The sequence below is a fragment of the Bactrocera neohumeralis genome, chromosome 4, assembly GCF_024586455.1.
Source record: "Bactrocera neohumeralis isolate Rockhampton chromosome 4, APGP_CSIRO_Bneo_wtdbg2-racon-allhic-juicebox.fasta_v2, whole genome shotgun sequence".
NCBI classification, from domain to species: domain Eukaryota; kingdom Metazoa; phylum Arthropoda; class Insecta; order Diptera; family Tephritidae; genus Bactrocera; species Bactrocera neohumeralis.
Genome location: NC_065921.1, coordinates 30,020,926 through 30,037,517, shown reverse-complemented (window position 1 = coordinate 30,037,517; position 16,592 = coordinate 30,020,926). Strand labels below are relative to the sequence as shown.

Below are 16,592 nucleotides of genomic sequence, written 5' to 3'. Positions count from 1 at the left end.
CTTATTCCACGGCCAACAAGTGCCTAGCACATAACGGTGAAACGGACTTACGGGCCAGCCAAAGCAGCCACTTTAAAGCCACATAACTGTACGCCGTGGCATCAATCATAATCGGTCCCAGTTGGCGCAGGTAGTGACAGTGGTCAAACGGATAGCGCGAATTTCTCTACCGCGTCACAAAAAAGCGGAAACGGAAATCCGACGGTGTTGTTGTTTTGACCGGTGAAGCAAAAGTGCATAGCTTTGTTTCGAACTTTCAATACTTGTCGGACGAAAATGATTGAATGAGTTAGTGCCGCGTGTGAAATTTACCGCAACCTCGGTTTTTAAAGTTTCAACGTTTATTTTTAACCTCCAAAAGTTGTGTGTAATTTTAAACGGTTGACACGTGAATTTGATAGACAAACAAAAACTCATCACTTATACTGGAAGTTTGGCGTAAAGATTGGGATCGAAGTGGAAATTTAAAAGGTTATTTTCAAAATGTTGTGCTTTTGAGTTATTGACAAGTTGTTCTTGAACACTCAGAGATGTTTGATTTTCAAATATTATCCCAAAAAATATTAAAAATTTACATATTCAAAAATTTTATTTTTAAGTTATCAGCAAGTTTTTATTCATTACTCAGAGGTGTTTCCGTTTCAAATATTACTTCAAAAAAATATTCAAAATTTCAACTTTCAAAAATTTGTGTCTTTGAATTTATGCAAGTTCCTCTCAATCACTCAAGGAAGTTTTTTTAACATTATTTAAAAAAAATCTTTTAAATTTAAATTTTTGAAATCATATCTGTTTTGAGTTGGTGGCTAGTTGTTCTCAATCTCTCAGAGACGTTTCAATTTCAAATAGTACTTCAAAAAATATTCAAAATTCTGTATTTTGTAATGTTAATTTTCAAAAATTTGGATTCTTAAGTTTCCGTTTCAAATAGTATTTCAAAACAAATATTAAAAATTTTAATTTTCAAATATTTTTCTAAATAAAATTCAAAATTTTGTATTTTGCAAGCAAATTTTCAAAAATTTGGATTTCTAAGTTGTCGTCAGGTGTTCTCAATCACTCAGAGATGTTTGATTTTCAAATATTATTTCAAAAAATATTCAAAATTTTAACTGCCAAAATTTTCAGTTTTTAAGTTGCCGCCAAATGGTTCTCAATCTCTTAGAGACCTTTCCGTTCCAAATGGTATTTCAAAAAAATATTAAAAATTTTGAATTTGTATAACGAATTTTCGAAAATCTGTGTGTTTTAAGTTATGAGGAAGTTGTTCTCAATCACTCAGAAATGTTTCCGTTTCATATAGTATTACAAAAAAATATTCAAACATTTTCAAAAAATTTTGTTTTTGAGTTACCGGATTGGGTAGTTCCCAACCACTTAGAGATGCTTCCGTTTCAAATATAATAAAAAAAATTATATACAAGGTGCGTTCCAAAGTAAACAGTAGTTAAAAAAACATAACAAATGGTTTTTTCTGCAAAATTAATTTATTTTATTCAAAATAGTCTCCTTCTGCTTCAATACAGCTTTTTGCACGGTCCAAAAGCATGTCGAACGAGTGTTTTAGCTCGTTGGCCGGTATGGCAGCCAGTATCGGTGCAAGCTCTTTGAATGGCCTCTACCTCTGCATAACGCTTTCCTTTCATGGGCAAATGCATTTTTCCGAAAAGAAAGAAGTCGCACGGTGCCATATCAGGTGAATACGAGGAGTGGTTAATGGTTAAAATGTGATTTTTGGTCAAATAATCGTCCTTCGTTGGATGGATTCTGAGCAATTTTTGGTCGTCAGTCAATTTGTGCGGAACAAACCGTGCACACACCTTTCGTAAGCCCAAATGTTCGGTCAAAATTCGATAAATCGATGTTTTGGAGATTTTTAATTCCATTTCCATGAATTTCAATAATGATTTCGGCTGATTTTTTATGAATTCACGCACAGTTTCGATGGAATTTCCAGTGATCACGGATTTTGATTGGCCCACATGTTGATCGTCATTTATGTCCTCACGACCACTTTGAAAACGTTGAAACCACTCGTGCACTCTGCTACGGGATAGGCAATCATCGCCATAAACTTGTTTCATCAATTGAAACGTTTCAGTAAAAGTTTTACCAATTTAAAAAAAAAATTTAATGTTGGTTCTTTGTTCGAAGCTCATTTTCGCACGGATAACACAACCATACTGACACTTAAAACGCAATAACTTCACTTCCAATCAATGAAGTGTCATGAAATTCTCATTGGACCATCGATAGATCGAAGATAGCAGATTCTAACGCACCGGTCAACATATAGATGGCGCCACCAGGGGGCGCTAGATTCAAAAAGTCCTGTTTACTTCGGAAGGCACCTTGTATATATAAACTTATGTGCTTTATGAGTGCTAAAAATCGTAATAGAGCATTCCCATTGAATATTTTTGCTACAAAGTGCCGACGAATATCTCAACTGAATCTTTTTGTATTGCTTGAAACTGTGTTACAATACTTTTATCAGCTTGATAAGTATAAGTTACAACAGATGATGACCGATATTTAGACATAATGAGAGACTTTGCGTCTTTCCTCCTCGGAGAGCGAACTGCATTTCATTTCAGAGTGAAATCCATAAAGGCAAAGAAAACCAGAGAGCAATGATGATATTCTCATATTCAGTTATCGTCTTCAACTCAAATTTATGGTTGTCAGTACAGAAAAAAGCGATGGAACTGACTGCATTGCTTTTCTGTCCAACTAAGTCGTTGACAAGAATGTACATATGTATGTATGTAAGTCATCTCAAAGTCACTTCAGACAAATTGAGATGGCTAATCTAAATTAAATTATTTATTTTTCCCCATTGTCTAAAAATATTACTTGTTTGACCAAAAGGTCTGAAATCAAATTCAATATTCATGTGACAAGGAAATATATCTCAAAAAATTTCATAAAAATTGTAATATTACTCAGCGACAACTTTACCTTTACCTACTTTTCTAATTATTTGAGAGCTTTGTTTGTTTATAGTTTCGTAACTCTTCAAGGACGTGAATACTTTTTTCAGATTTTTGAAAACAAACAGAGTGCTCTATAAGGTTACACTGTTTCATATGTTTTCGACTGACTAAAATAGTGTTGTACTTGATGCTTACAGCAGAAGGTAAAAAACGGCTGACTTAGAAATGTATTTTGGTGTACTATATTTTGAAAAAAACATCGAGTTATAATACGGATATAAATCGAAATTCAAATCTAAGCAGGAACCAAAATGTGTCTCTTCTCAAATACTCCGACATTTTAATTGTAAACTCTATCTAGACAAGTTTATATATACAAATTATAGGATTTTAACACGGTAATGAAGATTTCGTTTTATAAATAATCTAGATTTTCTTATTCTAAGGCGACCAAGACAGGTTAAATCTCGGTTTTATTAAACCTTTAACGGAATAGAAAGCGCTGGCCTTAACGTGTTCATACCATGTTAAGAAAAGAAAATCATGCCAAAAATAATCCAGGTTTCAGGGCATTCAGAGACAATAAATGGAAAAGTGTTCTCGAACTATCTTAAGATCAAACTAGAAAAAGTCGCTTCGGTTGCATTTCTTATGGCAACTGATGCAAACAGTTCAGCTTCATTCACCGTAAACATAACCAACCAACGGTTGGCACATAAAACGTTTTGTTACTTATTTTTAACGACGTTTTTTGATATAAACAACCCTCGAGTCCTGTTGAGGCTACTTAATAATCTGTCTTGAATTTGATGAAGATATCTTCTCAAATAAAAAAGTAAAGGACTTGAGTTTGATCGGTCAGTTGTATTGCAGATATATCTTTCAGTAGTCCGATATCGGCGGTTCCGACAAATGAGCGGCTTCTTGCAGAGAAAAAACGTGTGCAAATTTTTAGAGCAATATCTTAAAAGCTGAGAGTTTGCGTATAAAGAGAGCGGCAGGCAGATGTCCATGGCTAAATCAATTCAACTCGTCATACAGAATCATTTGCTACAAGACCGGCATAAATCAAAAAACGTGATTTTTGAGTTAATGAAGCAGAATTGTTCGTTATATCATACTTCATGTCGAGTGAAAATGAGCGATATGTTATATATTTTATAGGGTATCCACCTTGTCATTCTGAGAGTAAAAAATTTCATGTTCCTCATTCAGGTTATAGTTACTGATGTTAAGAACATAACAATGCAAAGAAATTGAGTTACTTGTGAGATATTGTTTAGTCATTGAGGAGCCGTGGTTTGAACTTCGCTGGGTCGTCAGTTTCAAACTCATCAAGAGCAAGAGCAAAATAAAAGAGTTTTTTTTTAACAGACACTACTCAACAGGCAATATACATTGTGACAAAAAAGTATTTATTTATGGTCTTCAGCCCCTTTACTGAATTTTCTTTTTATCTCTTCAATCGGGGAACAAGAAAAAATGAAACGGAACCAAATTTGGTGAATATGGTGGTTGATAGCTGGTATTTATCGCGTTTTGGGCCATAATCGTGGCTCGATGCGATGGTGTATTATCATCGCGTAAAATCTTTTCTTCCAAAATTACTTCCATTTTCGACGGATGTTCTCACGCAATCGCCACACTATGGCTAAACAGAACTCCTTATTGACCGTCTATTCCACCAAACAACGAATATCGAAAAAAAAATGAGAATCACCTTAATTTTGAGCGACTTTCACGTGTTTGTTTGGCTTCGCAGTCGGTTTATGGCAGTCTACTCAAATTGAGGAACTATCTACAAATACTTTACTTAAATGTAACTCCTTCCAAGCTTAAATAAAATCACATATGAGCACATGATAACACAATTTAGTTTGAAAAAGCCATAAGCTTCAAGGGCAAGCAGAAAATTTAACGAGTTGATTGCTAACGCAGGCGGGAGCCATTTTAAACCGAACTTTTCCATGGTTTCAGTTTGCAAAACATTGTGTGAAACTCTTCAACGTCACTAGACACCTCAGGCAAAACGCAAAAACCACAGCCACAAAGGTGTTTTAATGGGAAATAAAAGAGAGAATAACAGTTTTTCGGGGTTACGGCGTCCATTTAAGTATTCACAGTTTTTTTTGGTATTTTGTAGACGCACTAAAAATCATCATTTGCGCTCTAATTGTTCAGCAGGCACTTAATTTTCATACAATTTTCACTTGCACGTGTTAAAAATCATAGGTAATACAAGTAAAAGAGGGCAGCTGCAGAGAGTGGGGGACTTATGTACAAAATGAAAAATTTACATATGAAGCAACATCGTTAGGTGGCGGCTTAACGTAAACTTGATGAAGAAATATGTAACAAAAAATAAATAAATAAAGTGGAATTTGTTATCGCTCTCACACCAACTGCAATTGTTCGTGAAGACAACTGAGCTATTGACCAACGGTGCAGAGTTGAAAGATGTGTCTGATTTTTGGTGCATATTGACCTGATATAAAGATAGAGGCAATATTTCAATAAAAATGTCTGTTTGCTTATATAAATGTAAATGTACATTAGGGTGAGACAGAAATTTACTTTGTCACCAGCTGAGTGGACTTAGATGGCTAAGTCTGTCTGTCTGTATATACGCGAACAAATTTTTAATATTTGAAATATCAATCTGAAATATTTCACTAGTCATGTTATCTTGAAATCTTTTCTCTGAGCAACCTCCGAGATGTTGTCAAGAAACCCTCGACCGAAAGTTGCGCTTATTTTCCTATATAGACCTCTACAATCGCTCGGAGGCTATCAAACATGTCTTCTCCTCTTTTACCTCCCTTCTACAATAGTCGTTTTAAGGCGTTCCTAGTCTACTGGCATGTCCTGTTAGCACTCCTACTAGAGTTCTTATATCATTCCTTTTAAACTTTAATAGTCGGCATAAGCGGCCCAAATTCCATTCATGTTACGTTTACTTGCTTGTTGAGGAAGTCAGGGATTGCTTCCATCGATACTCAGCTAAATTCATTACATATTTGTCAATTAGATATCACCAAGTAGCCAGAGTCATACAAATTTTCTATTTCCGGAGTGTAATTGTAGAGTGGGTCACCTGTTTAACAGTTCCCTGGTATATCACTATGTCCTGGAACCTATAGGTTTATCGTGAAATAGAGCGTAGATCCACTAAGAAATCAAGACATTTTTTCACTAACTTAGACGAAACCCTAAGATTTTGTAGTGATCTTAAAGCCGCCTGGCTATCTGTGTATATATAGATATATTCCTTATTTTGAGCATAACCCTTGTCAGAACAAGAAGGCTTTATTCAATTACAGTAATCTCCGCTTGGAACACACCTCAGTGGTCTGCTAGACAGAAAACGATTTTGTTTTGCAGAGAAGGCACAACTTCCTACTCGGTTATCGACTCTTCTTTGGAAGAAAAGGCAATATTAGGAATCGGATTTAGATTGAACTCTGAAGGAACGGGAACTTTTTAAGTATCATAGAATATCTCTTTGTTACTGGCAACTAAAAGGGAGGATTCCCTCAGTCTAAGAGCTGACTTCGCAGCTATTTGCTTACAGAACAAGTCTGTAGGCAGTAAATGTAAAATGACAAGATATCTTCACATTACTAGACCCTTCAAAGAAATTGTTTACATCGGACAATTATGCCATATAGCTGTCATACAAAGTTAATGATCAAAATCACGATTTTGTAAGGTAAACTTTTTTTATTTATAAGGGCATTCTAGGTTCGATGCAACCGAAGTTAAGGGTTTTCCTTAAATTCACTTTAACACATAAATTTGAATATTAATTTCTTTTTTTGGCTTACCCTAATGTACTTAGACCTATATACGTATATAAACTTTCTTAACCCAAAAAATGTGTTTAACTCTAATAATTAGCCAGATCACGTTCAATGTTAAAAATAGATAGGTGTTGAAGGCGGAAATGGAAGACTTAACGATAATATGGTTATTTACATCTGAAAGTGAAATAGTAGGGAAAAAGAGCATCAATTACAATAGTAAATGGTATAAATAGTTTGTAGCATTTTTGCTTCAGAAATATACTTATATGTTTGTATAGTTTGGTTTTATAGACATATTCATGCAATGAGTATAAAGTCCATTAGAGTTGGTCTTATGTTTTGCAAATTAACATAAAGGTTAACAATAGAAAATTTATAGAGAAAATAGCTTCAAGATAATAGATTCACCTAATACATAACAGGTCAATTGAAGAGTCCAGAACTACCATACTAAAAAGCATTTTTTTTTAAACAAAAATCGTTTATTTATTCAACATAGTTCAAGGATTATAGCGACCCTCCCACTTTTCGAAACCATTTTTGTGGTACGATTTGTCTTTTGCTTCAAAATAGGCCCCAGGTTTCGGCGATCACTTCTCATCGGCACGATCACTCCTTCATTCGACGAACATTTCTTTCTGGCGAGAAGTTGTGCAGAATACGGTTGATGCGGAAGCAATTCGAAGCCGAGTTTATAGATTTTTCCATAATTTTCAGTGACTTGTGACACGGTGTATTGACTTGGTGCAACAGCACTTTCTTTTCCTTCAAATGTGATCCAATAACGCTATGTAATAGTCGCTGTTGATGACTCTTCATTTTCAAGGTACTTGTAGTAAATAGAAATTATTCCATGCGCATCCCAATATGCAGACGCCATAACCTTGCCAGCCGACTGTTACGTTTTTCTAAACGATGGAGCCATGTTTCATCCATTGTTATACTATATCGACGTAAAAACTCAGGTTTATTACGCTTGAATTTCTCCAAACACTGCTCCGAATCATCATCTCGTCGTTGTTTTTGGTCAAAAGTGAGCTCATTTTGAACAGAGCTTTTTTATACTCAAATATTCGTCAATGATGTGATGAACACATTCAGTCGACATCTTTAGAGTGTCTACTATCTCGAACAACTTCATTTAACGTTACTTCAAAATTATTTTGTGGAATTTTTAACGTTTTCGGCGGCAACAACCTCTTTGAAGCGTCCACTGCGTTCGCCGTCTTCGATGGTCATTTCATCACGTCAAAACTTTTCATACCAATTCTTGACGGTTGATCTTCCTGGGGTAGTGTCCGGAATGTACAGTTGCTGGCGTACTACGATGATATTGATATCATTGGCCTCAACAACCGCGCCGTTAGTTCTGCTATCTCCAGACTGGATAAGTAAGAGAAACGTTTGGTCTTATTGTGAGCGAGGACAAGACGAAATATCTTCTGTTATCAAACAAACAGTCGTCGCGCTCGCGACGAGGCACCCACGTCACTGCTGACAGTCATACCTTCGAAGTTGTCGATAATTTCGTCTGTCGTGGAACCAGCATCAACACCAACAACAACGTCAGCCTCGAAATCCACCATATGATATCTCTTGCCAACAAAAAAACCTTTCTCAATGAACAAAGATCAAACGCTACAAGTCATTCATCATCCCTGTCCCGCTATATGGTGCAGAGGCATGAGCGATGACAACATCTGATGAGTCGACGTTACGAGTTTTCGAGAGAAAGGTTCTGCGAAAGATTTATGGTCCTTTGCGCATTGGCAATGGCGAATATCGCATTCGATGGAACGATGAGCTGTACGAGATATACGTAGACATTGACATAGTTCAGCGAATTAAGAGACAGCGGCTACGCTGGCTACGTCATGTTGTCCGAATGGACGAAAACTCTACTGCTCTGAGAGTATTCGACGCAGTACCCGCCGGGGCAAATAGAGGAAGACTTCCACTTCGTTGGAAATACCAGGTGGAAAAGGGTCTGGCTACAGTTGAAATCTCCAATTGGCGACGCCTTGCGAAAAGAAGATGACACTGGCGCGCTGTTGTAAACTCGGCTATAACCGCGTAAGCGGTGTCTACGCCAATAAAAAAAAATAATGAATAAACGTACTAATCCTTGATGGTTGATTTTCCTAGGGCTGCGTCCGGAAACTCGTCATTTAAGCCAAGTTTTTGTTTTAGCTGTATTTTTCTCCTAAAGAAGCACTATTTGATCAACACGAAATTCCTTTTTATCCATTTTTTTCGCAATAACAAAAGTTGCTTCACTCAAAATTTGTAGAATGGCATTTAGTGTCGTTGTTGGAATTGTCTTTAGTGCACCACAGACAGCCGCTGAAGTTCGCTTTTTGTACACCCTGCAACTGCTTAGTTGGTGTGGTTTTTTCAACGTTATTGGCTTAATTACGGTTTCAAAGAGCGAGAACATCACTTTTGATGAGAGTCCCCACCTCTTTCCAATTGTTCCTCTACAATAGTATGAGGCTGTTCTATATAAGTACAAACATGTATTTAATTAGAAAAGGTTGTTGTAACTGGAGTATGTTACCACAGTCGAAATGGGACTCGGCACTTGCTTAACTAATACTTATGACCCATTTTAGTGGGTTAATTTCCACTTATTGCAACGTGAATTTGGATTTTTATTGCAACCACTACTACATATGAAAAAAAGACAAATACAATATATGCAAATTTATGTATTTGTGAGCTTATTTTTCAAGGCATGCTTAGCTAAACTCAAGTTCTCCCTTAAGCACACGGAAGTAAATAAATATGTATGTGGCAGTGCTGCCATATGGGCACACGTCGTTTGTTTATCTATTTAAAAGCTACCGGTGCTTTAGCATTCCTCTGCTATGATTTATGAGCTGGAAGCTTTGTTGAGTTGTCGCACGTGGGCGCCAGCCAGCCAGCCAGCCAGCCAGTACATGCGACACTTACTCTTACTTAAGCAAATCTTCACAGGTATTTCGGGAGTTTATCAAGCTGGCTTTTCCGTTGTCGCCGTGGCTTGGTGCATCGTCGCATTGTCTCATATCCTGCATGCCACACAAGACGTGGTTTCACTTTTCTCAACACTTTTGTACCATTCGTCATGTCACAAACTCAAATATGTGTGTATAGTCGTCCACGTGTGGGCAAAATGCATGCCACAAGTTCCGCTTCGCATAGTTGTCGTATCATCAATCTGCCGCAGACGCGTATCAGCTCACATTTTCCATATCAATTTGTTTCTATTATTGTTGCTTGTTTATTGTGACAACTTGGTGGCATATTTGTATGAGCCGTTATTATTTCACAACTCGCTCATATTTTACAACAAACATCTTTCTAAGCTACGAGTGAATGTCTGCTCAGGCAGTCAGAGTCAAATGAGTGTTGGCGGGGAGAAAGGGGGGGGATTGTATTGTAGTTGTACCGGTAACACTTGATCATTGTTGTCAGCACAGTTATGTGACAACTCGTGACACAGCTGTAAGCTTGTTGCTCATGAGCAACTGCAATTCAGTGTTTGCTACTTTAGGGAAATTTTAATACCGTTAGTTATGTAGAGTCGTGCGTTATACACTTTAAGCATCTATTTAATCCCAGTGTGAGCCTATGAAGCCATTGTTTGGTCAAAACCTGGAAAAAGCCGCCTTTCAATGCATTCTGTGAGTTCATAATTATTATGAAGAGGAAATTTCAAAATTTTTGGTTATGTTTATAAGTTTACTTTCTCTTTTATTTTATTTTTAAGTTCGCGCTTTATGCGCTTCGAATATAATTTTGAAATACTTATTTCAAATCGTTTGTGTATCATGTCTTGATTTCCAGACGAGACTAAAAGTCAAAATCAGGTTTTTTGTGATTAACACTCAGCGAATTCTGTGTTTTCCAATGGCCAATTTACCTATGGCCAAAACTACCAAAAAGTTTACCCAAATCTTGAATAGAGCATATCGTCACCTAAAATGCAAGACCAGATATCATAAAAAAAAAATGAATGTTTGTATGGGATCTATCATTTATAAACCAAAACTCAAATTTTGTTTTCTAACATCAAGAAGGAAACCTTGTAAAATCTATAAAAAAATACAGGGTGTTTTTTAGTAATAAATGCATATAAATGTTATGGCCGAAAATTTAGTTAGAGAAGAAAAGGGTTTTTTATAAGGGTTAAAAAATGATTCTGGGCAAACGACCGTCAGGACTGGCTCGAATAAATTCCAGTCGAAAGGCCGAATTTTCGACCACTTTTTGCCGCAATTAGGGCCGTATTTCAGCAATAACACAAACGAATATTCTCTTCCATTGTTCATCATCGTCTCGGGCTTATCGGCGTAGGCAAGCGACCCCACAAAAATAGTCCAGCGGTGTTAAATCACAGAACCTTGGAGACCATGCCATAGATTCACGACTTGAGATAATGCGCTCATCACAAAGTTTCTTCAATAAATGGATTTTTGGTGGTTGTATGACATGTACTGCCGTCTTGTTAGAACCAAAGGTCGTCGCCATCAACAACGCCCGTTTCAGGCACAAAAAAGTTATTAGTCATGGCTGTAAAACATTCCCTATTGACTGTAACATTTGGGCCGGTTTCATTTCTTTAGAAATATACTAGTGATCAATAATTGACTCTGCCCATAGAGCACACCAAACAGTGTCTTTTTGAAGATGTGACGGCGTCTTAACAATGGATTGTGGATTATCATCACTCCAAATCGGGATCGATGGCCTCTCGTTTTGGGCTCATTCACCGAATGCGCAATGCGCTTTATGGTCGGTCGTTCGGCTTCAGTTCTTGCTCGAATTGTATTTTATAAGCCCGCAAACTATGATGGGATAGGCAAAGTTCCAATTGCTACGCGCGTTGGCGGATGGACTTCACAGCAGCAATAGCGCCTTTGCTGCGCACATTATGGGGTCTCTTAGAATGCGCGTTATAAAATAGAGTAAACATGGTGCTGTTCCATAGTTGCTGGAATTATTAACGCTGCTGGGCGATTGAACGTTGTGCGAACCAAATCATTATTTTGTTAATAAATTTGCACGATTTGCAAAAGTTGTTCCGGAGTAAATCTGTTCATTATAAAATGACAAACCAAACTGGGTATAAATCAAGTAACTGTTGTCAAAAATACCAACCCGGAAAAAGTATTGCTTCATTGAAAACCACAAGTCTAAAAGTCTAACGAAATCCCAAGATGAAGGTCATAAGAAGGACTTATCAGTAACAATTCAAAACAACAAGGTTCGCTTTACTCGAGCTTTATTAATTAGTTATACTTGGGTTATAATTTTACTGAGAGATCCTTTCTACTTTTTATATAAGGTATATTCGAACAAGGAAGCCATATTACACTACTTTGATTATCTCTAAAAAATTGCCTATGCGCATTTCGCAAGCTCATTTAAGACTGGTCGCATATTTATGTGGTATCGATTCTACTTTTTCCAACAAATGTTCGGGCCTTACATACATATATCATGTTACACCTGAACTGCTTTTTGATTTTTGGAAATGATTTTCTTAACTTTAAGTAATGTGGAACATCTTTGATACAAAACAGAGGCGAGCTCAAACATAGCAAAGAGAGCAGAAGAGCATTTTTTGCTAAAAGAAACGGTTCATATACTCACCTATATATGTATATTTATAAATCGATGCCACCAGAGAGCTACCCAGTAAATTTAGAAATTTACATTGCAACACTGAAACGAAAGAAAATTATCTTTATACAATAAATGTTTGAGGTTAAATTTAAACAATATTGGAAAAGCTGAAATAGTTTATGATACTTTTACATTTTTTATATCTAATAATACAATTATGTTATGGATAGGCAATATTCATACATATACAAGTATATACTAGAAAAATTCTACGTCTTACGCATTCAAAAAGTTTCCAACCGGCTTATGAGAAGTCTCCAGCCTACCATATTAAAACACATTTTTTTGGAAGAACCCGTTTTATTTTATTCGACATAATTCATTTCAAGGGTGATACACTTATTAAAGCGATCATACAAACTTTTCGATACCATTTTCTGAGAAAAGGAAACAGTCGCTGGAGGCCATATCAGGAGAATACAGTGGATGCAGAAACAATGCGAAACCCAATTTATGGATTTTTATCATCGTTTTCAATGGAAATTATTCCACGCTCATTCCCAAATACAGACGTCATAACCCTGCCAGCTTACTGTTGCGTTTTCCAAGCTTTGAAGCGGGTTTCTCGTGTGCAGTTCCCACGGATGACTATCGATTAGACGTTGGAGTGAAAGCTCCATCATATGTTACATTTATTGTCACATATCAATGCAAAAACTCCGGTTTATTACTCTTGAACATCTCCAAACACTGCTCCGAATCAGCAACGCGCCATTGTTTTTGGTCAAAATTGAGCTCTACCCACTTTGCACAGTGCTTTCTTATACCCAAATATTCACGTTCAGTTGATATCCTTAGAGTACCTGTTTTCGCGAACAACTTCACTTTACGGTCATTCAAAATTATTTTATGGACTTTTTTTATGTTTTCGTCGGTAACAACCTCTTTTGTGCATCCACTGCTTCACCTCATTCGGTGCTCATTTCATCACGTCTAATCTTAGCACACCAATCCCTGTTGTTTGATTTTCCTGCGGCAGTCTCCGGAAACTCATCATCATGTCAAATTTTTGATTGAACTGTATTATTTCCGCATGAACATTTCATTCTGTTAAAACAAACTTCGGTTTATAAAATGTCAGAAGCGTCAGACCAGGTCTATATTGTTAATAGTGTCACTCTTAGGACTTTTGCATCGAGTTTCGGTAATATCGGATTATGTTAACTCATTTGGAGTTTAATTTTCAATTAGAGATCTGTCGGTGGTAATCTGCCATATCTATAAATCAGTCTGCAGAGTTTAATGATCACAGTTGTCGTAAAAAAACTGGAATCTCACAAGCTCTGATGCTACTGTCGAAGAGTATCAGTTTACCAAAACTACAGACATTGCCAATTTGTACTCAGAAAAGTTTATTAAGTGTCGAGATCCGACTTCGCTGATTTTACAACTTCGTTTGATGGTCTTTTGTCACTGATTTATCGCAATTACAAAGAGTCTCACGAGTATTTAACGACATTCATGAGTTGTCATTAAAATCAATACACCGTTAAGTAGCAACAGCTCAAATGTTAAGAGACAACATGAAAATTGGCGTGTGTCTGAGACTCTTGTTAATGAAGTTTAATGACGTCTTTCATGCTGACATGATGATCAAACCTGACGGTATAATCTCTGAACAGAGAGAGTACCAATTGATTGCGAGATAATTTTAATAAGAAATTACATGATTAATTTTTTGTTTTAATTTCTCTAATTGCAGGTCACATTAATCCAAGCGATCACCAATATGGGTCCACTACTGGTCTTCTTCTTGTACATGCTACAACTGCAGGCGTCAATACGAAGCGAAATCATAGAATCACCAAATGAACAACTGAACACCATATCCGACACTGATGATGCCGATTTAAATGAGAGCGAATCCAACGAACGAACTGAGAATTCACAAAAATTACCTTTCATACAAACTGGACGCGATCCAACCGAAGTAGAGTTTCGTTATCCCATCGCATCGTTAAATATTGACTATACGAAAAATTTGATTATTTTGAAATTTCGTAAGTCCAAGGCCGACGAAGAGGAGGAGCGTCGTCGCAAATCGTTTAATGAGAATTTCATGCGCTTCGGACGTGCGAATGCCGATTTCATGCGTTTTGGACGCGATGCAGATTTCATGCGCTTCGGGCGCAGTTCACCCGACTTTATGCGCTTCGGCAAACGTGCGCTCGAACAAGTGCCCAAAGTGAATAGTCTCGATCACGATTATACGGTTAACTATGATAAGAGCGCCGATGCGGGTCGACGCATTGAACGCAGTCAAGAGGGTATACGCGATTCACGCGGTGACAACTTCATGCGTTTCGGTCGACCAGCCGATGACTTTATGCGCTTTGGACGTAGCGCTAATGACTTCCTACGCTTCGGTCGTGCTTCCGGTGATTTTATGCGCTTCGGTAGAAATCCTTCAGACTTTATGCGTTTCGGACGCGGTAGTTCTAATGATTTTATGCGTTTCGGTCGCAGTTCTAAGAATGATTTCATGCGCTTCGGACGCACGCCAAAGGAACAACGTGGTGAAAATCAAGATTTTATGCGTTTCGGGCGACCGGACAATTTCATGCGCTTCGGTAGAACACCGGCCACAGTAAAACAACCAACAGTTACACCGAATTTCATGCGTTTCAGTAAACCCGATCAGAATTTTATGCGTTTCGGCAAGAGTTTGGGGCAGCAAGGTAATGAAAATAGCACCAAACCACCACTACCCAGAGAGGTGATCAAAGAAGCCGCAAAAATTCTACATCAAGCCGAACAATATGGCGGCATAGGCGAAAGCAATCCCATGGACAGAGCCATTAAGGTGTTGTTTAGTAAGGATGGCGAGCATGAAACCTCGGCACAAGATGAGAAGAGCGCTCAAAGTGACGCCGAAGCGATCGATGAGGACACAGACGCTGATTACGAACTAAATGAACTCAATGTGGTGCAATGAGCTGGTTCTACGTATATGAATGGGATTCAAGCTCGTACCAAATTTGACGACCTCATGTAAATAAATACTTTGCTAAAATTGATGAACTGGCTACGGAAACTTACACAGACACACATAACCTATACACATGTAAAGTAAAATATAATTTTGATATAAAAATTATATAAATTATATGTAAATATGCATATACAGGGTGTATGCTGTATACAAAAACTAGTAAAATCTTAGTGTATCTTATTTGAAATGTTTGGAAGTGAACTTTTACTAGGGCTGGAATAAAAGTTCACTTCCTGAGCGAGTTCCTTACATTGACTAAACAAAAAAATGTGAGCAGCAACCCAGTATACGAATAAATATATCAATGTAAACTATATAAATATATATACTTTGAAAATTTGTTAAAATTATATAGGGAAATTAAAAATATATACAGACACACACATATACATATATAGATAAGAATATGAATCGATATAGCTATGTAAAGAATATATAAATCTATTTTAGCTTCACATACTTATGTACTTATGAAAAAATTATACAAAATTTTAAATGGTTTTGAAATGATCAATGAAAATCAAAATAAAACGAAGACTTCAAAAGCAACAAAAACAGAAAACAAGCACTCAACTTCATTACTTTTATTTTTGCGCAGAAAAAACGAAGGAAAAAAAAACAAATTTAAAATGCATAGTTATTTCTGAGTGATTTTATAAGATTTTAATGATTGAATTGGATTTTATATAAATTCATAAAAATTTAAAAAGTGTTTTTTGTTTGATTTTTAATCAAACTTTTTTTTTCGGCCAGAATAACTTTGGCAGTTCTTTGTAATTAAAAGTGCCGTTTGGATTTTTTTCATAGGTGCTTGAAGACTCAAAGTGTTCTGAAAATCTTTTCGTAGAAAAATTTCTTTATAAAAATGGAATCTAAGAAAAAAATAACACACTTGTTGAAATATGCAAAAAAAATTTATTTTTTGGACTAAATGTGGGAAAAATCATTGAAGAACAAATGTCATTACAAAACAATGTTAATGAAATATAAGTTTGCGTCGAGTAGATTATCATATCCTGAGGCATACTATATGTCACACTATCAAAACTATTTTAGAACTATGAAAATCTTGGCAACATTCATGCTTACAAACTTATAGCAATTCTATAATTATTTCGAAAATAACCCTTCCCTGAAGCACTGTTGAGGTCTATTTCTTAATGTAGAAATATATATATACGAGGTGTGTTC

At 36.4% G+C, this 16,592-nt stretch overlaps 1 protein-coding gene across 1 annotated transcript; it reads left to right on the top strand.

The window, feature by feature from the left end:
• LOC126756388 (FMRFamide-related peptides) lies at window positions 1–15,960 on the top strand. Its single transcript, XM_050469430.1, has 2 exons — window positions 1–471; window positions 14,112–15,960. Exon 2 carries the CDS (start codon window positions 14,139–14,141, stop codon window positions 15,342–15,344), a length of 1,206 nt encoding a protein of 401 aa, XP_050325387.1. The 5' UTR covers window positions 1–471; window positions 14,112–14,138; the 3' UTR covers window positions 15,345–15,960.
• The last annotated feature ends 632 nt before the right edge of the window (window positions 15,961–16,592 follow it).

Coding starts and splice junctions, on each gene's coding strand:
- LOC126756388 (XM_050469430.1), top strand. CDS start 14,139: ATGGGTCCACTACTGGTCTTCTTCTTGTACATGCTACAACTGCAGGCG.